The following is a 23900-nucleotide window of genomic DNA, read 5'->3' as shown; positions in this document are numbered from 1 at the left end:
AGTGCATAGACTTCATGGTCCTCATGCCTGCTCCTCACAGTGACATGGGCTGAAACCCTGTATTGCTCTAAAGCACTGGAGTGAGGAAATAGTGCTGATAGTCTTCCAACCTTTACATGCTTCAGTCTCAGCAGATAGGTGACAGCTTGTGATGTGTTGTTACCAGTAACATCAAGAGCTACGTAATTGCAAAGGGCCATATCCAATCCCTCAGCAGCATTGGCTTCTGTGTACTGTGATGCTTGCAACACCTAATTTTTCAAAACTACCCTTTTCCTACAAAAGGAAGTGAGATTCAGTCAGTGAGTCCAGAGTCACTGGGCTAGAGTGACATGATGTTAAGTGAGGGAGGAGTCATTCAGGAAAGTGGAGAAGTTATATTTGTGATACTTGATTCTACTTCTGTTTTTGACAGGGTTGCCCAAAGCCTTTCTTAGTAAGGAGGAGGACACCAGCAGGAACTTGCTTTTCTGGTATTTTAGATCTCTGGATACTTCCCCTCCTAGCAGCAGTAAAAAAGCAGATGCTTATTTCTCACAGGCCTGGCACAAATGTAGATGCTAAGACAGCCACTGAGTCATCTCAGCAGAGCCTCCTGTGACAAACTGTCATTGCAGGGTAATGTGCTATCTCTGTGGTGACAAAGCATGAAACATCATGTTTGCTAGGCATGATGAGCTTTTGCCTATGGCCTTTCTGTCCAAAGGCTATAATGAAGCCTGAATTAATCTGGAGTCTCCTTGTAGTGTCTAGTTGCACTTGCTTTACTGTTTTGCATGATCAGTCAAAGCTGGATGGTACTGGAGAATTACACAAAGATAAAGATATGTTGTCTCAGTAATCAAGTCATACATTATCTATACTGGCCACACATTCTGAAAGCTTTCTTTTTCCTTAGCAGATGCTATATGAGAATTACTTCTATATGTACTCCTTGTTTCATTTTATTCTACCATCTGAGTTGCATGTGGCAGTAATTCTTCAATAAAAGGAAGCTATTGTCTAAAAAACCTGTAAGAGATCTTTTAAGAAATAAAAGCCTCTATAAGATGCACAAGTGACTTTTTTTTTTTTTTTTAAGTTCAGATGTTGCTACTTTGTTTCACTGTGCTAAAAATGTATGTAGTGGGGCTTTATGCAGCATAACTATTTTAGCAGAGAAGAGTGAATACAGTAGATAGTAAATTCTTTAAATGCTTTGATTGGTTGAGCTTACTAAACACCTAGGAACTGCCTTGGAGTAATATGCTAATACTATAGTAATAAAAAAATGATAATAAATAGCAAGAATGTTTTGGCCTTATGGATTGTTCAATAGCCTAGAGTATCCCCTGTACTAGTTTCCAAAGCCCTTGGACCTGATTCTGTTGGGGTGGGGTGAGAAAAGAGAATCTTTTCAGCTGCACGTGGCCTGGTGCTACCAGTAGCTGAGAATGGGGTGGAAGGGAGGAGGCCTTCAGAACAGTTCTCACATGTAGTGCAGGGCTTTTCAGGCCCAATCTCTTGTGTTTCTTTACAGGCCATGATGGCCCTGTCTCTTGGGAGAAGCCAGTTGTGTCACAGCTTAATTCAAAGGACAACATAGATTATAGTTGGCATTGCTGGAAGACAAAAGGAAGGGCAAAGGTGGTAGACTTCCCTTGCAGAGAGTGGTTCTGTATGGTTGTGCAGGAGCTGAAAAGGGACGACTGCTATGAAGTCGTTGTCCCAGCCGCCATCCTTTTTTGGCCTGCAGCAGCCGTTTCAGTGATGTAATTCTCTGACTAGTATTAGCTAATGTGCACATTGTCAGCCCCCTCCGCTGTGCCTGCACGCAGCAGCTGCCAAACACAGCGCGACAGGCGCCGCGGCGGCGAACCCGCTACTCGAAGAAGTTTGTCCCTCCGCGGCGCTTGTCAGGGGGCGGGGCCGACATGGCGGCGCCCAGCTGATAGCTCACGTGGCTGCGGCGGCGGCTCGCCGGGAGGTGCGGAGGGGGGCGGCAGCAGCAGCGGCAGCAGCAGCAGCAGCAGCAGCAGCAGCATGTCGGGCCGCCAGGGGAACAAGCTGCCCAGCAACCTGCCCCAGCTGCAAAACCTCATCAAGCGCGACCCGACCTCTTACACGGAGGAGGTGAGAGAGAGGGGGGCGCCCCAGTAACAGCACCCTCCGCGGGAGTGGTGGGGGCGCGGCCGAGGCGCCCCGGAGTGTGGGGGTGCTGGGGCCGGGTCTAATCAGGAAGCTGCGGGGGGCTTTGGGCGCTTCTCTGCTTTAAGGAAAGGAAGAAGACGATTAAAGAAAAAGAGAGAGAGAGAGATGGGCTCTTTGGGATCCCAAGCACTGGGCTCTTTACTGGTGCGTGCTGGTGGAGTGGGATAGGGCCTTGTTTCTCTGCTCGAAAGGGTAGGAAGTTAATTCTGCTGTAAAGGCTGCTTTGAAGGAAACACTGTGTGTGTGTGTGTGTTTAGTTTCTCCAGCAGTATCACCACTACCAGTCACATGTGGAGATTTTCACATTCCAACCGGATAAGCCCAGTAAGGAGCTGGCGGAACTGGTGATGTTTCTGGCACAGGTAAGCTACTGTTCTTCTGAAGGAAAACTTTTGAGCTAGCCTGAGCCATTCACCAGGCATGAAGTCTTCAGCTTGAATACGATTATGAAAGAATACGTTTCACACAGTTTTGCTGTGATGGCCCTGAAGGCATTGGCATTGTTGTAAAGCTGCAAAGATTTCTGTAGCAGTATTGTCTGTTTCCAGGAAAGCAAGTTTTTTTTTTTTTTTGGGGGGGGGGAAGTTTTTATAACTGCACAGTGTATTTTAAATATGGACAGCTGACAGTAATTTGTTTGTAGTTGAGTATAGTTGGACAAACTCTTTTCAGTGGTCCCGTGTGACAGGACAAGAGGCAATGGGTAGAAACTGAAGCACAGGAAGTTCTGCCTGAAGGTGAGGGGGAATTTCTTCACTGTGAGAGTGACAGAGCACTGGCACAGGTTGCCCAGAGAGGTTGTGGAGTCTCCTCCTCTGGAGATCTTCAAGGCCCGCCTGGATGCAACCCTGCCTAACATGCTCTAGGTGACCCTGCTGAGCAGGGAGGTTGGACTAGATGATCTCCAGAGGTCCCTTCCAACCTTACTGATTCTATGATTCTGTGGAAGAAGAGCTTTCTAGGTCATTTATCATAACTCTCACTTTTTTAGAGTTATTGCGTAGGTGAAGTTTTTCTATTAGAGAACTCAGTTAAGACTGTCTTTACCCAGGTGGCCCACTGCTACCCAGAACACATGGCTAACTTTCCACAGCAACTGAAAGAACTGCTTTCTTATCACCATACAGTCTTGGATACAGATCTTCGAATGGTAAGGCTGACACTGAACGGTCTCGTGCTTGTTAATAACAAGTTTTAGGCAGATTGCATCCTGCAGTTAAAGAACACCTGTATGAGATTAGAGCCTACAACTTCCTTTTGATTTTTTTAATAACTATTGAAACTGTGGAGTGTTACCGAAGTGTGAGTTTTGGTTCTGATCCCTGCTTCTTTATTACAGACGTTCTGTAAGGCTTTGATCTTGTTAAGAAACAAGAATCTAATAAATCCTACAAGTTTGCTGGAACTCTTCTTTCAACTGCTGCGGTGTCATGATAAACTTCTACGAAAAGTAAGCTATACTTACAATACTGTTCTTGATTTCTACTGGGTTTTGACCACCTTAAAAGAAGTAATGCAGCACTGGCAGGCAGCTGGTTTGCTTTTCTTGGTAGCAAAATAGGTAAGCTTAAAATAGCTCTTTTCTTCAGCCACTGTGTATGCCAAAGACAAGATTTGATCTATATGTGTGATTAGCAATGACGCATGCTGCTGTAAACTACTTGACGTAGTATTGCTGTTTTTAGACCTGTTCTACGTTTGAAGTTGAGCAGCTCAGAAGTGTCTGTAGCTGAAAACTGTAAGCACATTGCTGTCAAAATAGTGATCATTGAAATGTTGTGAAGACTTCTAAGTAAAGATGCTCGTGGTAGCCATATGGACCCTTGTAGCCAAGAAGGCCAATGGTATCCTGGGGTGCATTAGGAAGCAAGTCGTCAGCAGGTCGAGGGAGGTGATCTTCCCCCTCTACTCAGCTCTGGCGAGGCCTCATCTTGAGTACTGTGTCCAGTTCTGGGCTCCCCAGTACAAGAGAGACATGGAGCTACTGGAGAGAGCCCAGCGTAGGGCTACATAGATGATTAGAGGCCTGCAGCATGTCCCTGTTGAGGAAAGATTGAGAGCTGGGCCTTTTAGCCTGGAGAAGAGAAGACTGAGAGGGGATCTGATCAATGTCTACAAATACCTTAAGGGAGAGTGTCAAAGGCCAGACTTTTCAGTGGAGCCTAGTGACAGGACAAGAGGCAGTGGGCACAAACTGAAACACAGGAAGTTCCACCGAATATGAGAAGGAATTTCTGCCCTGTGAGAGTGACGGAGCACTGGAACAGGTTTCCCAGAGAGGTTGTGGAGTCTCCTTCTCTGGAGATAGTTAAGGCCCGCCTGGACACAGCCCTGTCTAACATGCTCTAGGTGGCCCTGCTTGAGCAGGGAGGTTGGACTAGGTGATCTCCACAGGTCCCTTCCAACCTCAACCATTCTATGATTCTGTGATATTTAATTTCTTTTTGACATAAAAATGAAAATAGTCACTTCCTACACCAAAGTTACTTAACTAGCCATTAGAACATACCTGAACTTGCAAAAATGAATCAAGAAAGTGCTTTTTGATTTTGCTTTTTTTTTAAAGCTATGCTTTATGCTATTCATTTTTCTGCCTCACTGTTTGTACTGTAAATTAAGCAGACTGTTCAGATACATTAAATTGAGCATATCTGAAGCTTTACAGGATAGCTTGTTGTTTTTCCAATTTTGCCTTCCAAAAGGCAAAATAATATTTAACACAGTGGTTATCAGTTCTCTCTCTCTCACCTTAGTACTTGGGGAGATTGTAGTACATCTGTGGTGCTTCCTGCATGACTTCTGTAGGTAATTCCCTCTTATCTCTTCATTTACAGACTTTGTATACGCACATTGTGTCAGACATCAAGAACATAAATGCTAAACATAAAAACAATAAAATGAACACAGTAAGTATTTTAGCATTCAGATTTATGTCAGTTTACCTCTTCATATGGTGAAAAAATTCTAATAATAAACTTTCTCTTAACTTTTTTCTTAGACACTGCAGAATTTCATGTACACTATGTTGAGAGACAGCAACCCCACTGCTGCCAAGATATCTCTGGATGTCATGATTGAACTTTACAGAAGGAATATATGGTAGGATGGCAATCCCAAACTGATTCCCCGCTTACCATGGGACAGTCCTCTTAACATCACTCTTGGAATGTAGTGCAAAACCTAACATGGAGGGGCTGTGGCTTGGCATATTTATCCTGTTTGTGAACTAGATTGAATCTTAGACATTTTATTTTACAAATAATATAGAAATTGCTTGTAGTATAGATGAGTAAGTGCTGTGCATGACCTATTTTTTTTGAGCTTTTTCACATAAATGCTAATACAATGGAGAGATAGGAAATTTGCTTTTTGTTTTTCTTTATAGTTTGCAAGATCATTCTAGATGACTGATCTAATAGATTTTTTTTTTCTTTTTTTCCTGAGGGTATAAGATAGCTCCTATTTTTAGTAAATAGTGTCCTGAATAATTGCAGCCTGCAGCTTAGAAAAAATGCTGGAAGGGGTAACAGCACACTGAGTACTGTCAGTTGTTCTTTCATGCCTCAGATGTTGTGAAGTCATTCTTTATTGTTTAAAAAAAATGCCCAAGCAGATGTTACCTAGTGGGAAATTGTATGAGAAGATGGCATTTGTTTACTCTCACCTGCTTCTCGATTGCAAAAGCACATTATAATTTTTAAGCTGCCCAGTTTCTACCTCCCTTATTCTTCCTGGTTCTTGAACAGAAATGAACTGTATGAAGAAGCCATATGAATTTGGCTAGTGATACTGCTAGTGTGCAGTGTATCTGCTGCTACAGAGGCAGAACATTAATGGTGTGGTTCCTGCGTTCTTACTTGGGGAGAATTCCCACTGACTTTTGCATGAGTTGTGCTAGGATGTGAATGTCACTACTGCTCTTTTTATGCATTACAGGGAGGCAACGGCTGATGGAAGGAATATTGTACCAGCATGTAGTTGAGCTTAAGGAGTTCTGATGTATAGTGTTCCAGAAAATACCATCTATTCTGTGGCACAAACAAAAATGTCATGGTGGCTATGTTAAGATTTCTGGTGTAGCAGTGAGATGAGAACTGTTACAATGGAGAGAAAACAGGGACAGCTTAAAATATACGAATGTTGTTCAAAGGAAAGGGTTCTGCAGTTTTAATAAATAGTTTTGTAAGCACATGAGATTTAGCTAAGTTCAAATTTTTATATTTCTTGTAAACCCTTATTTTTAGGAGATAAATTATAAACTATCTCAAAACTTTTCAGCAGCTTTCTAGCATAAATCAGAATTCTGCATTGATTTTATCAGGCAGTGTTTTTATTTTTATCAGTGGAAAAAATGTAACAACTGTCTTCCATTATTCTACTGTAGATTCATTTTCATTTTCACAGTTCAGCTGCCCCCTTTTTTCCACAATATGAAAAACATAAATGTGTCTGTTCATCTAGATGAAGCCACTGTTATGTTAGAAAAATAGAAGAAAATGACATTCAGAAACATAACTGTGAGCCTATATGAATATTGAGGGATTTGATTCTAATGAGCCTTCATGCTTGTTAGGAGTCCTATTTTACACCCCTACATTTTCTAAGAATGTTGAGATGGCCCAACTTGAAGTAAAAGATGATGTCTTGTTTTATTCCAGGAATGATACCAAAACAGTAAATGTTATCACGACTGCTTGCTTTTCCAAAGTGACGAAGGTGAGAACAAAAATGATCTGGTGTAACAGTGGGTTTTACCAAAGCTGTTACCTCCCTGTGGATGAACCTCTATTTCTGTACCCTAATTGCCGATGAATTTCATCGATTATTTGTCTTGTTTCATTTTCAAAGTATCACTGATACTGTGGGAGGAGGAGGCATTTAGTTCTTACCTGCAAAGCAGCAGAATTGGCAGCTTGTCTTCTAACAAGTGCAGGTTGGCATAGAGGGCAGGATACTTTCCAGTTAGTCAGAAGTAATTGTCAGAGTGTCACTGCCTTATAACTGGTACTGTAAGGCTTTCATTTATGAGATGTGAAGACAGTTGCTATCCTGCTTGTGGTTTTAATAGATATGAGGCTTGCTGCCATCTGATTAGGTTCTACAGTGCTGGACATTCTAAGAAAGCATATTATGGTTTGAGAAAAGTTCTTCCATGATAAAGATTCAAAAGCTGTTCTATATAATACTAACAAAAAAAAAAAAAAAAAAAAAAGTTGGGGGGAGAGGAAGGAAGACCTGACCATCCCATATAAACTAATTAAAGCTTGGAGTTCTGAACGTCGTGGCTCAGGTATTGGCTATGCAGGAGTTCTTGATAATTGTGGCATGGAGCAATTAGATTGATACTACTGTGAAGAACCATAGTAAGAGAATTTGCATGTTAAAATTTGCTAGCAGCATTGTGGAAGCCCAGCTGCTTGCTGACTCTTCATATGCTTCTGGTTTGCTGTTGAGAATTGGCAGCAAAGGCCAGCCGTGTTTGTGCATAATGCGTGTGCTTTTCAGTCTTTGATCTGATTTGTTTTCTGTTCATACAAATGATTGGAGTGGCTTGGTGTGACTTAAGATAGGGATGCTTGGCTGTTGTAACTCCCCTGTCTCTTTGTCCAGTCCTACCTAAACTTACTTTGCTTTTCAGGTATTAGTTGCTGCTTTGAAGTTCTTCCTTGGGAGAGATGAAGATGAGAATCAAGACAGCGACTCAGAATCTGAGGTGGATATTGCAGTTAAATCTTCCACTCATGATTCTTCAAATGCTAATAGAGCTATCATCCTGCTAAACCTGCGTACACTAGTCTGTCTGTTTCTGTATTACTGTGTTTTCCTTGTTTCCTCAACTTGTTTGTCCACATGACAAAAGCCTTTAATGTTTTTGAAAAGCTTCTAATGATTTTGACAGCTGGCTACTATTGATAGCAGGATGCCTTTGCCATCTCTCTCCAGATTGATACTAAGAGTTCCTCCCTTCTCTTGCTGCCATTGTGCAGGAATCAATTTATTGTAACAGCTAACCAGGCACTGGTTCACCTGGTTTGTTCAGCTAATGAATTGCTAGAAGTGTAATGCCCTTTTGTGGGGAAAGGCTTTCACCTGGTAATTAGAAAGGAGAGTTAATTTTTTTGGGCTCTACTTTGGATTTCTCTTAGTCTTTAGTTCTACCTCCTGGGCTCTGTTTCTCATTTATGTACAAGTGAACATAATTCAGTGAAATATGTTATCCTGAGAATGCTGATAATGTGATTTCAGTCTTGAACCTCAACATACAAGGATATCGTTTATTTGGGTGCCACTGAATAATACTCTGTGATTACCTAGCTATAAGAACTACTGTGTTGCTTACTGTTACCTCTTTTTAATCTGTTTTGTATGTAGATATATGGCTAGTTTTTTAGAATCAAGATTTTAAGTGCTAATGTTTATGTATGATCAAATTTAGGATGGAAGAGAGAGAGGGAAGTTTTCAAATATAGTACGTGATCCTGAAAAATATTGATATTTTTTGTTTCTCTGCTTCCCATTGAAGCCTGATTGCACCTGAGTCTTATTTTCCTCATGTTCTTTCTGAAGGATGATGGCCCCACAGCCAGAGATCTGATGGTGCGGTATGCAACTAATAAAAAAACCACCAAGCGCAAGAAGAAACTGGAGAAGGCTATGAAGGTCCTCAAGGTGAGGAAATTAGCATCTGACTTGTTAGCATTTTTGTGTAACCTTTCAAGTGCAAGAATTCTGTTGTTTTTAGCTAGCTTTTGTCCTCTCTTGTAGATAAAGCTCCTCAGGTGTTCTAGCATCCATTGGCTGGGTGTATGCCATGTTTGCCTGGGAGAGAGGTCTTTTAAAACAGATTTGTCTAGTATAAGCTGTGGACTAATTTTAGTCTAGGGTACCTCTCATGTGGTCCCCTACTTGAGTACATTGTGTCCCGAAGTAATTACTATCTGCTGTCTAAATGGCAATTTGCTAAACAGAAACGGCTATCTCGGAACGAGTATCTGTACTTACTGGGTAACATTTATGCAGCTCCTGTTGCCTCTGAGGTCCAGTGGCTGAAAAACATATGCAATTGAAAGAATGTCTGTCTTGTTAAAATCAAAGCACATTTCTTTGAAGGGAATAATGGGGAATAGCAGCTTTCAACAGCAGCCTGAAACTGAGGCATCTACAGCTTTAGGGGAAAGAAAAAATGTCTCATTTATTTTTTTTTGCCATACAGAAACAGAAGAAGAAGAGCAAGCCAGAGGTGTTCAACTTTTCTGCTATTCACTTGATTCATGATCCCCAAGGTAAGTAGGGATCCTGTTCTGTTTTGTGTTCTTTTTCGATTGTCCTGCAAATGCTAATATTAGAGTGTTAACAATTGTGCAACCAGAATAAAAATGGCAAGTAGTTGCATATGCAACAACGTGATGCTTGTAGCATGCTTTCCCAATGTCTCATAATACTTCAGAAAAGTAATTTAAAACTTATTGTGCTTGTCCAAGTTAATGTTACACTTCTGTATCTTCAGACAAGGAAGGAGCAATGTCACATTCATCCACTTTAGCTTGCTACACACTTGCCTCTTCCTTGTATGTGTCAGGGCCATAACTTATGTAAATGGGGAATACTTTTATCTCTTATTAACTTTGTTTTTTAGGTTTTCTCTTTAGTTTTGATATGAGTAAATTGTTTTGGTGGTTAAAGATGGGCTACCAGCATTTAGAAATTAATTTGTTACTAGTCTGACATTTGTCTAATATTGTTTGACTTTATTTCAGTCTGATATATTGCACCTGTGGGGATTTTGTTTTTCAGGTAGATCCAAAATGTATTTAAAAACTCCTAGCTTTAAATGCTAATCCTGTATTTGTGATGTTGTGGAGCTTCAGTTTTCCTTTATCTTGCACCTGTGCACAGATTTAGACTTTTGATGCACATGACAGGAGAAAGAGCTGCTCAGAAGCAGTGTTCTTGGGCACCTTCAGTTTCTTCTAGCAAGGACACTGAAGCTTGAAAAAGCCTGACCGCCTTTTTAATCTGAGTTTGGACTGAATTCTACGTTGTGCTCTATAATCTGCCTTGCACCTGTTTCTTTCTCTTTTTTCTTTCTTTCTTTCTTTTTTCTTTTTTCCTAGAGTTTGCAGAGAAACTGCTGAAGCAGCTGGAGAACTGTAAAGAACGATTTGAAGTGAAGATGATGTTCATGGACCTCATTTCTAGGCTGGTTGGAATACATGAGGTACCTACTAAGTTAATGTTAGTGGGTTATTGACTTACTGTGAGAAGCTTGCTTGCAGCTTTGTAAGCACTGCCCTGCTTCAAATATGGTACATGTTAAGAAGAGCCATTTTCTGGATTTCACAGAGATTGAGCCTTGTATTTCCTTTGAACAAGTGACTTTCCTAACTCCCCTTATTTTCCCCTTAAGCTCAAATAGGAGAATGTCTTGTCGTGGCCTAAGAAGGCGATCTCAGTTAAAGGGGAAGAAGCTAATCTGCCAAAATTTTTTTCTTTCTCCACAGCTTTTCCTTTTTAACTTCTATCCCTTTGTTCAGAGATTCCTACAGCCCCATCAGAGAGGTAAGCAGCTACTGGTAGATAATAATGCTGGTCCATTATGTCACATACACAGTCAGTTAGTAGAAGTGTTACTGTAAATGAGTAAGCAACAGTAGCTTAGTAGGGAGTAATAGGTTGGAATAGTCCAAAAAGGTTGGATGAAGGAAGGTCAAGAACACAGGTGATTTTCCTTTCCCCTCTCCTTGCCTCCCCCAGTTCTCCTACTGGGCAAAAGGCCCCAGTTGCCAGAAATGCAGGGCCCTTCAGACTAAGGGGGCTAGGTGTCACAACTAGTGGTGTTAGCAGCTGAGAAAATCCAGAAGTGGAATAGAAATGAACCTGCTGAGTTCCTAGTTCCTTGGAGATTCTGACAAGCTTAGCAAAGCTATGACTGCTTTTTGCTGCTTTGTTTGACTGGTGTTTCAGTCTAGAACTGGAGCATTTAAGTGTTGCTGGCAGTCTAAGGGCACGCGCTACCATTGGGTGGATAGCAGATGAGCTCCTGATGTTTGAAGGCAGAGGGTGATACAGAAGAAATTGTAGTACAAGATGGTCCAAATAAATGCCGACTGAAATGTTCTTGATACTAAGAGACTGGGTGCCTTGTTGATTTACTGTATTTGTGGAGGTGTTTATCAGCTCAGTTTATCAGAGTAGGCCACAGCAATTTACTTTGACATCTTTTTCCATTTTTTGTTTTTCCAGAAGTGACAAAGATTCTTCTGTTTGCTGCACAAGCTTCACATCAGCTAGTACCACCAGAGGTCAGGACTCCATCAAGTTTCAGTGACGTTAAAAATAGGCAGCAGGCCAGCATGGAAATATAATTGCTTGAGTGCATTGATTGAGTGTGAGGAAACAGGGAATCTGGTCAGACCCCTTGTATTGAATACCAAAGCAATCCCAAAATGATTAAAACTCACTGGCAGAATATTTCTTTAGTAAGATTTGTTGGGAGACTTATGTAATGCAAAAATTCCTTTTTGGAGATCTACACTAGTGCCTGGGCATTTTAGTTACTGACTCCACGTCTCCATTTTGTCCTATGAGCTTTATAAGCCCAGAAAGAAAAACAAAAATCATCAAAAAACCCAATTTCTCAGTGGTGCCTGCTATTTTTCTACAGGATAGCTCTTTTGTTGATATTTTGGATGGTTTGAAAGGCATATGTGAGTTTTTGTTCCTGTTAGCTGCTTTTTTAAGTTCTGAGGGGTTGTTTTGTATAAAGAGAAATAACCTTCACCCCGAATATCTGCATTTCTGCAGGAGAATCTATATGTTGAAAATATCTGCAGGTTACAGTGACAAGACCTGGGCTCTACCTTTCTGTGAAAAGGGGCTCTGTTGCCTGCTATATGCTGTTACTTAACAAAATGTAAACATTATGACAATTTTTTAAATACACATACTGCATTTTGAATACTTCTTTTTTTCTTTTCAGATTATCCAGTCAGTGTTAATGACTATAGCGAACAACTTTGTCACCGACAAGAATTCTGGAGAAGTTATGACTGTGGGGTCAGTACAAAATCTCATGCAAACCATAAGACTGTCTTGGAATGTGGAAAATGTATTTATTTTTAAACCACCTGCAACTGATTCTTATCATTCATGCTATGCTTTCAAGAACCTGCTGGAATAAAAAAAAAAAAATAGGGCAATTGAGGTGGGGAGGGGTTGGGGGGAGAAGAGGCAGTGTTTTAAGTTGTTAAATAACTTCTGAATGCTTCAAAATAGTGGGTTCTCTAGTATAGTCAGTGCTATGACCAATGGGCACAAACTGAACCACAGGAAGTTCTGCCTGAAGGTGAGTGGGAATTTCTTCCTAGGGAGAGTGACAGAGCACTGGAGTAGGTTGCCCAGAGAGGTTGTGGAGTCTCCTTCTCTGGAGATTTTCAAGGCCCACCTGGATACAACCCTGTCTAACATGCTCTAGGAGACCCTGCTGAGCAGGGAGGTTGGACTAGATGATCTCCAAAGGTCCCTTCCAGCCTTACTGATTCTATGATTCTATGCTCCATTCTTGTTACTTCCTCATTTGGCCTTGTGCTTTTATTGTCCATGATACTATGTTATTTCTATTTTGAGGATATAAAAACTGTAGTCTGTGAATTAAAATAGCCTGTATTTGTGTAAACTCAGTGATTGGACAGCATTGTAATTCAGGACTTGGAGTTTACATGTTTAGTGGAAGAAATTTCATTACTGGTACCAAATTTAAATATTGCTGTTAGTGAAATATAGCATTCTTGCTTTGACCTCTTGAGAGAGGTATACTTTCATAAAACCTCTTGTATAAACAGTGTGGAGTATGATTAGGAAATGGAGGAGAGAATTGTGCTGTCCTGAAAAATAAAGGAACAGTTGGCAGGGGAACACAACTGTTTGGAACTATGTTTTGATTTTTGAGCAGATTTTTTGGTTTTTGGGGGGTGGGGTGGAGGTTGCTGGTTTTTTGGTGTGGTTTCAGTGCAAAAGTGAAGCTTAGTATAAAGCATATGCATGAAGATAGTTTAAAAGACAATTTATGTGAGTGCACAGACCTCTGATATTCTGTTCTTGGCCTGTTTATGGTTGACTGAAGAACTGCTGCTTGATTTTGCCTGGCTTAGCCATGATGATTATTTGCCTACCTTTTGCTTCTCTTTTTGGACCTAGACTTCAGTCGCCATTAGGCCTATTCTCATTATTCTCATTAGGCCATGAGAATAATGGCACTGTCAACAACTTAATGCATTACATTTCAAGCAGTCAGGCACTGGCAGTCTGCACAACTGGAGATCCAACAAAATAGCAGCTGGAGGGTACAGAATATGAGCCAAAGAATGAGGATTTTGGAGAACTGTGGCAGAGACTGCATCTTCTGATGTTCTTGTCTTTTATACCTAGTTTTGTAGAAATGTCCTGTAAGATTCTTTGATTCAGTCTATTGCTGGGTCAGTCTCAGTTGGGAGTCTCTCCCAATTGTGTTACTGAAAAAATATTTCATTTTCAATTTTCTAGAATCAATGCGATAAAAGAAATCACTGCAAGATGTCCTTTAGCCATGACTGAAGATCTGCTCCAAGACCTTGCTCAATACAAGACTCATAAAAATAAAAGTAAGTCTATTGCATGGATATGATTTTTAGATTTTCTTTTTTCTCTTTCTTGTATCGTCTTGTCTTCCATTGCATTGTTTACAGCCTTCAGAAATGTAATGTGGTGTTAATTCTTTTTACTGTGAGATTGAGTGATTTAACTTCTAATGGTAGTCTGTCAAATTTCTCTACTTATTTTGAATGTATGTAGGTAGATGACTAAAGCAGGTCAAAGGTAGTTGTGGCAGGGGAAATAGCAAAACTGAAGAAAACAACTGTTTGCTGAGGAAGATTTGACCCTAAATAACAGTTGGATCTTGGAGAAATGAGTGGGAGCTTTGATTTCAGAAAAGTCTATGAGTGGGCTGTAAATGCTTATTTTTTGAGCAGGCTTTTCTTTTGCTCGAGATTCTAGTTTTTCTCCCCTGTACTTAATCCCGATTTTATTTATCTTTTATTTTGACGATAGATGTGATGATGTCTGCAAGAACTCTAATACACCTCTTCCGTTCACTGAATCCAGAGATGTTGCAGAAGAAATTCAGGGTAAGTGTTTGTGCACTGCATTCATCATAGAAACAAGCTTACATGCTGAAAAGTGATGCTGATGCAACTAATCTCCTTATGCCCTGGGGAATGCAATGGAATCACGCATGCATTTTAAGAAAGCATGTGTTCTCCCCATGCCTGCTTACTTGCTGCATTTTGTTTGGCATGGCTATGTTTTGTTTCAAGGCTTCTTCACTTTGAATTTATCGAACTCATTGATAGAAAAATTGTGCTACAGGAAGTTGACTATCTTCATAGAATTTGTTCAGCCTTTTTTAATAATTCAAGATCACTTATTTCATCAGAGAAAAGTCATCTTAAAAAATGAAACAGAATTTGTGAGATTGAAAACAGCAATCTGCTTAACATGTATTTTACTTACTTACAGGGTAAGCCTACTGAGGCCTCGTTGGAAGCCAAGATTCATGAATATGGAGAGCTAGATGCAAAAGATTATATTCCAGGAGCAGAAGTACTGGACGTTGATAGTCAAGAGGAAAAGAGAGGAAAACAAGAGGAAGGTTGGCCTTGTCTCTTTATTATTTCTGTTTTATGTATTATTGTTACTAAGACTGTTGTTGCACATAAAATGTGATGTTTGTCTGTTTAGTTTGCTGCTGTAACACTCTGCATGCCCTGGGCATGTCTGCATTTGTCCATTAAGAAGCACTGATTCTATCCTGGAGTGAGTGTGATTCATCCAGTGAAGTCTGATACTTGCTATAGGATAGACACACTTGTTAGAGCTAGAAAAGAAAGGGTCATGTTGTCTATGCAATTTATATGGGTGGGAATATTGTACAGCTTTGAAACTGCATGTGTTTGTCCCTATCGAAAAGGAAAGCTTTTTTTGCTTATTAGAAAACATGAAATTGAAAAAAAAGTATTTCAATTAGTAGTTAGTTACTTAATTTGTTTCTATTGTAAAAGCTCCACACAACCTGCAACACCTGCCTGAATTGGAAAAAAGGTGGGGAAGGACTTGAAACTTAAGTCACAAGAGTTTTGCAAATCAAGGCTGAGGTGCCATGGAGATGTATTAGAGGAATATATGTGCCCTGACATGCCCTTTTTCTTATTCATTTGAATGCAGAGATTAGAAAACAAGAACTTTCTCTGCCTTCAGTTTTTGAGTTGATTCTTAACTATTCAAAGTGATGAAGTTTTACAAGAAGCAATGTGTGTACTGTAGAAAACAACTGTCAAACTTACCTACAAATTGCATTGCTTTCATCTTTGGTTACATGATGGGGGATATCATGGAATATTGCTGAACACTGTAATGAGGATTAGTATCTGTGAACTACTGCATTTCAGATACTCTTCCAAGTACACTTTAGTCATCTTGAGGATCTTAAACGTGCATTCTGAGTTATGCTTTGCAAAACATAGGATTATTGTACAGTCTGCCTCTGTCATCTGTTAAGCAGCTGAGATGCTGACTTTTTGCAAGCTGCTTTGGCTATTTTTTATGGCTTGCTCTGTTTTGAGTGATGATGCGTACATAAATGCATTTCCTGTAAAGGCTCTGACGGCTGTTGTTCCAGTGTTGTTATGAGCTTGTAATAAAGAAGTATATTAAGGAGACTGCAGTTGACAGTAATGACAAGATACACTAGGTGTTTTAAGCAGTCTGTTTCAGGTGTGCGTGTTCTCAGATATCGTGCTGACCTATGCTGCTTTCACTATAAAAATGAGTGCTTGTAGCTGAATATGGTTGAGGCAGGTGATGTGGATGCACCACGAAATGAATGCTGAGATTTTTTTTTTTCTTTTTGGTATGATGGCTACCAGGGTTAGGTGCTGTGACACTCAGGACATTGCAAGCTGGACAGAAACTGGTAAACTGGTAGCACAAGTGGGGTTTGGAGCTGAACTTGCCAGTGGGAAAGCCTGGGAGCTACTAGCCTTTTCATTGTGGGTGTCTTTAGGAATATACCATTCAGAAAGAGCAATCAAATATACTTGAAGTATCAAGTGGCTTTTTAATGTCCCTGTGATTCTGAGGCTTGGGATGCTGAGATCTACAGGTGATCTGTTTGATAAACATGTTCCTGGGCATAAATGCAGTTATCAGGTAGATAGTGAAAGGCAATGAGAGCCTGGGACCTAATTTTTAAATTACTTGCAACTCAGGAAGTTGAAATGAAGCTGTACTAAAGGCTCTGTGTGCTTGTTCCCTCAAAAAGATGGATGGGAAAGTGCTAGTCTAAGTGAAGAGGAAGAGGATGAAGATGGGGAATGGATTGATGTGCACCACTCTTCAGATGAGGAGCAGCAAAAAGTAGTGAGTTTTAACTTTCTTTTACCCCACGTATCAATGTGATTTGCTATTAGTAGACCTGATTCTCTTGCTCTGTACCTTCATGTGGTTGCTTACAACTGTGCAGAGCTGCACAGTGATTTTACCAGAATCAGTGAGGTGAAGCATGTGTCTGCACATGTACTGAAGGATGTACGCTGAGGGGGAATTCTGTCCCAGTGCTAAATTCCTTCAAAGCTGTAATATTTACATACCGAGTGCTTTCTTTCACTCTGAATTATTATGAGCTGATGTATTCCTTTCCTTTAATACTACATGTTGGATATAAGAATATTGAGAATGCTAACAACTGATCATAGCTTTTTCCAGCATTATTGCCCTTTTATAGGTATGTGGGAAGCAAGGGTTGTGGATCATAGCGTAGAAATTGTTTTGCAAAGCTCTGGATGATTCTTCTTTTGTACTTTTTACGAAAGGCAGAGAAAATAAAAAGCATGCCCTTAGAGGAACGAAAAGCCAAAGCAGCAGCGGTCAGCACAAGTAGGCTGCTAACTCAAGAAGACTTCCACAAAATACGCCTTGCCCAGCTCTCCAAAGAGCTCAATTCTGCACCAGGAAAAGCTGCAAAGAGGAAAAACATTGAAATAGATGATGAAGAGGAGAGCAGGTAGAATATGAAATATTGATCACTACTTTTTCTCTACAGTCTGATGATTTTTAATTGCAGCAGGGTACAGAACTCTACTGTTGTATCAGGATACTCTGGTGGCATGTGGCAAATAGCAATAGGGCCTACCATGGACCCGCACCCCAGGGATTTGTTTATACTTGAGAGGCGAGAAAAGAGGAAGAGGCAAGATGGACTGATGAAAACCATGAGACTGTTTAGCTTGTTCAGACTGACAGGAATGGGTTTTTTTCAGTAGTAGTTGCATGCTTGTATCTCCAAAGTTTGTTAGATTATGTGATTAAAGGACTTGAAAAACAGTAATGAGAATTTGTGAGAGCTGTCCCAAGCACAAGGATTAGCCTGAGAGAGAACAAAAACTACTTTTGTGTGACTGTTTATACAAAGACAATGGGTCAGGAGGGCATTCTGTTTTTCTTGCCAGATGGTGCTTTGTGTGTGATGACCTTTTGTTGGATTTTTGTTTGTGTGTAGGGGAGAATTGCTTTCACTCAGAGATATTGAACATCTGCATAAGAAGCCTAAATCGGACAAGGAGACCAGATTGGCAACTGCAATGGTGAGGAACTTTGCTATTTCATATCCCCTATCTTTTTGGAGTTCTGAAGGGGTTGTATTTTCCTCTGTAAAATGAGGAGGTGGAGTTGACTGTGTAAGACAGAAACCTAGCTACCATTTATGCTTTGAGATATCTTTTCTGTACTATTTTTGCTGTTGCATTTTGGCCGAACCAGTTAAATGTTCACAAGTTATGATGGGAATATGAATACACAGACACCTGGTTTTTACCCTTGCTTAATAAATACAGCCAGTAGGGAGGAATGTGTATAATATTGAGAGTCATATTGAATCTGGAATTGTAGTTTCTGGCATAACATTGACTTAAGATGACAGGTTTTAATTGTGGGGAAAGGAAAATGACCCCATGTTATTAAAATATGTTTTCTATTCTAGGCTGGAAAAACAGACAGAAAAGAATTTGTGAAAAAGAAAACTAAAATGAACCCATTTGCTAGCTCTACCAACAAAGAAAAGAAAAAGCAGAAGAACTTCATGATGATGAGATATAGCCATAATGTCCGGACAAAAAATAAGCGTTCTTTCAGGGAAAAACAGGTAACATTCAATATTGAGGACAGATTGGGCAGTCTGAGTGATAAACTTATAGTTCGGGTGAGGTAATATCCATCCTGTGCCTTAAGCCTTTGGTATGTAATTGGATGGCTGAGTTGCTGGAAAGCACTGTGGGCTAGGCTGCCTCTCTTGAATCCTGCCCAGGTGGAGTGTATCAGAGATTGTGGGGATTGAGAAGAAGGCTTTTGTCTGTATCTTTATAGCATGAGTTACTCTTTAACATGCATCAAGGACCAAGCCCTGGTGCAAAATCATGCCTAGGCTACGAAGGCAATGATAATGCGGTATGATTTCCTCTGTATAAGTAAGAGAAGATCATAGGAGAACCTTGATGACGATTGCATGATGAAAGAAATGTTTCCTTGACATATTAGAGTTGTCTTTCAGAAACGGTTGTTAAATTACGTGTGTGTTTCTTGAACTCTGTATTCTTTCTCTGCCCTTTCTCATGTTACAGTCATATGGGCTCATTTGTCCTGGCCTAAGGTCGTTCAACAGCTTGTCAGAAATAGACTTAGGGCACGGATCTCAGTACCTTTTTTTTTTTAAGACTTACTTGGAACTGTTTAGAAAATCACTTCTTCAGCTTAGCATACCACCATTCTTTTACAATATGCTAATCTCAGTAGTGGAATTGCCAACTGATGCAGGTTTCAAAACAGCCCTGGCAAAACAATATACAGGTTAAACATGTCTGTTCTGTAGTCTAGTTGTTGCATGGTCCCACAGGCAGCTGTAGCAGCATAGCTGAAGAGATACCTAAGAAGGTAAAGCAAAAACCTTGGCATCTCTTTGCTCGTGAAGGCTTTGGACTGGGGACCCACACAATGCCCTCAGGGGCCTGCAGCTGAAGCTGGTAAGCACAAGGTGTTAGACAGCCCCACTCACACCCTTAGCTCAGCTGGGGATAATGCCTAAATTGAAGCAGCTGTTGCTAGAGCAAAAGCCTAGGCATATCCTCTTGCCCTGCTGCATTTCACCTTGTCAGGATATATCTGTGTTAACAACAAAAGTCTGCCTTAAAATCCTTTTATCTAACCTGGCAGATGGCCGATGTAGAGTGTTACGGGGCATTATAAAATTGAATGCTCTTGAACATGTTCCAGGAAAAACTTGTTGACTAATCCACTCATGCAGGCTTCTTGGTTTTGTGCAGATTTCTAATTTTTGTGTTTTCTTGCCAGATTCTGTCTTCTACTAGAGCATATTTAGTTTTTTCTTTTACAAAGCCTCCTTTGTAAGTTGTTTGCAGGATCCTATCAATAGGATAATGTATATTTGTTTGCCATTTGTTGCCCTAAAAGCAGCTAGACTGAAAAAAAAATCTGTATAGAACTCAAGAGACAGCATGTCTGAGGTGTTTCTTGTTGCATAGGAAGATTTGGCCTAGTATCTTGAGCAGTCTTTTGTTTGCTGCCTTTTGTTCTCCCTCTCCCCAAGTAACACTGATAGCATTAACCCAGGTCTCAAACAAAACACCAGCAAAATGTAGCAAACAAACTGTTCAGCTACTCTTAGGAAACTGCTTCAAATGTTCATTCTTTTATTGAGATTTTGAGTGAATTTTGAGCCAGAGAAGTTTGGAGTAGTCAGCCAGTAGCTGCTGGAATTCAATGCAATTTATTTTGATATGACAGATAAATAATCTTAAAAAAAACTAACCTCTGTTGTGGTGTCATTAATCACTCTTTCACAGATTTTAGATAAAAATTCTTTAAACTAGGCTCAGTTTTACTAAAAAGTCATCTTGAATTGTTTCAGTCTTTATTTTTGATTAATGTTTTGAGTTTAAGCATGATAGATAAATGTCCAAAGAAGAATTTTTTGACACTCTCTCTTTTTAATTAAAAAGTTAAAATAGCTTAGGCTGCCTTTCACCTAGGCCACAGCATCAATCATGATGATGTTGACCATGATTTGGGAGTGCTTCTTAGTAGTGAATTTGGAATACTGTAGTTGTCTGATACTGTATTGTTACCTGTTTTGGTGGTAGCATAAAATGGATAGTCCAGAGATACATCCCCCTACCAGTTTGCCTGAACTACACAGTAAAGTCTCTCTGAAGTGATACAGCACATGTAAAAGCTGTAACATCCCTTCCTTTCTCAGTTTGAAAGAAGCTCTGTAATACTCTTTCAAAAACTGCCTCTTAATCCTACTTAGCTCTCTCAAATGAACGGATGTGTTCAGGGTTTTTTTCTGATCCTTTCTAATAGAATAAAATGAGTCAGTAGAAGAGCAGTTTGTTACTTTGTTCTTTTTAATTATAGGCTCTACTAAGTGCCATACTGATACATATTGACCTTTTTTTTTTGTGATTCAACTTTAATTGTACTACCAAGTTCAGCTAAGCAACCACACCATTTCTGCCACTGTAGTCTTCAGCATTTCCTATTTACTACTCCCAATTTTACCTGAGTAGTTATTACTGCCTGTCTCTGAGCTGAACAAAATATTTCAGGAATTTTGCATCATTATGCATTTGCTCATTAAAAATTGTGTAATTAAATTTTAGTAAAGTAAACCATTCTGAATAAATTTTACCCCAAGTTCTTAGTTTTACAGATAGAAAGGTTACTGTTAGTATGCTTTCTGTAGAAATTTGTGGAAATGAGATTGCAGTTGCATCCCGGTATTTGACTACTTTTCAGCCTCTTACACCACACTTAGTTGTCTACAGTTCATTCATAGTGTTGTTTGAGGTTGTCTTTTTTCATCTTTTTATTTTATTTTTTTTAATTGGGTACTAGTAGCCATCAATTTGCACAATAAAGAGCTGAGGGTGGCCAGTTCTCTCCATGATCTGCAGCCTACCCTGTGCTCAGGGGTGTTACAGGTACACTGTTACTGGTGCCTGAATCAGCTGGTTTTAAAAGCTAGCACATGCGCATTTTTTAATCTTGGAGTCCTCCCCCCCCCCCCCCCCTTACCTGCAGTATACAAATGCCTTGGTAGATATGTCAGTATCTCTGCACGTGTGATGTAAGCTGTTAACCCAAACAGGAATTTTCTCTTAGGATGTTGGTCTACTTAATGAATATTCTATGCACAATTTTAATTGATGTGTAAATTTGAATTCTAGTGTGGTGATTTTGCCTACAGACATATCTGCTGACAGAAATAACAGTGGGAGGCATGGATGTGATTGGCATATTGAAGAGAATTGTCAATTTGATAGTGTTACAGTCTCCTCATCTAATTTGATACTTAAAACTAAGAGTTTGGAATACCTGAATATTCCACTGTTGTTTCATATTCCAGCTGGCTCTTCGAGATGCACTTCTGAAAAAGAGAAAACGGCTACTGAAATAACGAACAGTGAAGGAGAGAAATATTGCGTATACAGAACAGACTGATGAGGCCTTAATCCTTACAAGATTTTGATTATGAAAGCTTTCTAGGAAACAAGGCAGTTATCTTTTATTGAATTTAAATTATTTCCAGCTAACTGTTTTTGTATGTATAAGTATTAATTAAAATATACATTATTGTAAAAATTTTTTACTTGAAGCAGTTGATGGTAACTGGAAGGAAATCTAATCTTCTGGATCAGTCCAGAAAAAGTAAGTGTGTGTGCATGTGTGTGTGTGTGTATTTATAATGTGTATGCACATCTTATGGCTGTGATTTCCCAGACTTAAAAAATAAGCCATTTTCTGAGTAATCATTTTTACCCATTGAATAATAATAAAAAAAGAATTATTGTAGCACAGGTAAATTCAAACAGTTGATGGGAAGAACCACTTTACTACAATGTATGAGGAAACAAGAAAAAAATTAGTATATGGTTTCACATTTCCATTTAAATAGAAAGGCAGAAAACTAAAGAATCTTTGTGCATTTTGTGATGTGACTTGATTGTGGGTTTTTTGTTTTAGCATGCTTGAGAATAACACGGATTTGTAAGGTGGATTCTCCACCTTATACCAAGGGTTGAATTCTTGCTTCAGCCTTTACCTTAGCTGGGACCATGCATAGGTTCTCTTTCTCTTATTAGCCACCTGTTTTCATGCAACTTTTGGGAATGATGCATACTATCCTTTGTCAAATTTTGTTAGAAACTGATTTCCTTGTAGGGAAGAAATGAATCTTATTGCACAGTATAATGAGAAAGCATTTGTTTTTTCTTTAGGAAGCTGGGTTAATACTTATATCCTACACCAGAATTCCCTTAATGTAGATATCTGCTTCTTGTGTTGAATGCCAAATGAGACAAGAACTCCTTTTATATTGGAATATCCTTTTTTCTTCCAGGACCTGAACAGGGCCTGCTTGGTCAATTTTGATATGAGGATATTTATATTTAGAAAAAAGTCATTTTCATTCTTGCTGTTTATCTTCTCTTGTTATGTTTGTTTTCATAACTTGCTTCCTAAAGCAAAAAGCTTGTTAAGGCTTTGAAGAAAACAACAGAGTGTAAATCAACTGAGTTCTTCAAGCCAGTGGCTGCAACTGAAAATTAATATTCCTGCTGAGGGAAAGGCAGGGATGGTTGGATGGTGGCAGTAGCCTGACAGCACCTTGGAGGGGTAGGTAGCTGTGAAGGGACGCAGAGAAGTGGGAGCTATTGGGGCATAGGGAAAGAATGGTAGGCAGGTTGTTGAAGAGACCACAAGTACAGGGAGCAGTTTGGGAATACAAGACACATTGGTAGGAAATGCAGCTCCATTGTTTTCTCTGTTCCCCGACTGTTGTCATATTTTCTGTGGGTGTGCTGAAAATGAAATACTTCTGAATTTAAAGGGAGGAGGCCTTCACTCCCCCCACCCGGTTGAGTTTAGAAGCAACTGTCCTCCTGTTCTTCCTTCTCGATATAGTTTATAGAGTGCTGCTGTGGGGCAGGCATACAGAAAAAGGTGCACCTTTCCTCAGGGTTGTGGCCATTTCATCTCCCCTGGTTTTTAGAGTGACAGATTTTTCTAAGGCATGTGAGAGAGAGAAGCACAGGCTTGGGCAAAATGAAACAGTCTAAATACACCCTTTTGGGTATGTTTTTCTTTCTTTTTTTTTTTTTTTTTTTTTTCCTCCGTTACCTTCTCTGATTTCCTACCTCCAGACATGCCTCGACAGCCATGCACTGGCAGGAAGACGGTATCTGGGGGGGGGAGGAGGGAGGGGAGGAAGAACAGGGAGGTGGCAGAGCCCAGCGGTGCCCTGGCTGTGAAAAGGGCGGCTGATGAGAAAGGGGCAGTTGATGCCAGGGCAGGTGGGTGGGTGGGTGGGTGTGTGGTGTGTGTGTGTGTGTGTGTGGTGTGAGCGGGGGAGATGTCGGCTGTCCGGGAGGAGGGGCTGAACCGTACGCGCGGCGGGAGGAGCAAAGCGTGGGGAGCGAAGTACCGTTTTCCCTGTGGAGAAGCGCGAGGGCAGCCGTTACAGCCCGCGTGCGCCTGAGGGCGGCCGTTACAGCGCGAGGGCGGCCGTTACGGCGGGTGTGCGCGCGCGCCGTTACAGCCCGCGT

General features: G+C 40.3%; 1 protein-coding gene across 1 annotated transcript; it reads left to right on the top strand.

Moving 5' to 3' along the window:
* The first annotated feature begins 1966 nt into the window (after positions 1-1966).
* SDAD1 (SDA1 domain containing 1) lies at positions 1967-21941 on the top strand. Its single transcript, XM_062575048.1, has 22 exons — positions 1967-2112; positions 2448-2552; positions 3242-3340; positions 3530-3640; positions 5025-5096; positions 5189-5289; positions 6849-6906; positions 7829-7903; positions 8758-8859; positions 9404-9473; positions 10305-10408; positions 10692-10749; positions 11434-11492; positions 12170-12246; positions 13732-13829; positions 14278-14354; positions 14746-14878; positions 16547-16644; positions 17097-17287; positions 17783-17867; positions 18263-18424; positions 21704-21941. The coding sequence occupies exons 1-22, from the start codon at positions 2023-2025 to the stop codon at positions 21752-21754; spliced, it is 2076 nt and encodes a 691-aa protein (XP_062431032.1). The 5' UTR covers positions 1967-2022; the 3' UTR covers positions 21755-21941.
* The last annotated feature ends 1959 nt before the right edge of the window (positions 21942-23900 follow it).

Source organism: Rhea pennata, chromosome 4 (assembly GCF_028389875.1).
Source record: "Rhea pennata isolate bPtePen1 chromosome 4, bPtePen1.pri, whole genome shotgun sequence".
NCBI lineage: Eukaryota > Metazoa > Chordata > Aves > Rheiformes > Rheidae > Rhea > Rhea pennata.
Note: the sequence above shows the minus strand (reverse complement) of the source record. Positions and strands in the feature narration are given on the sequence as shown.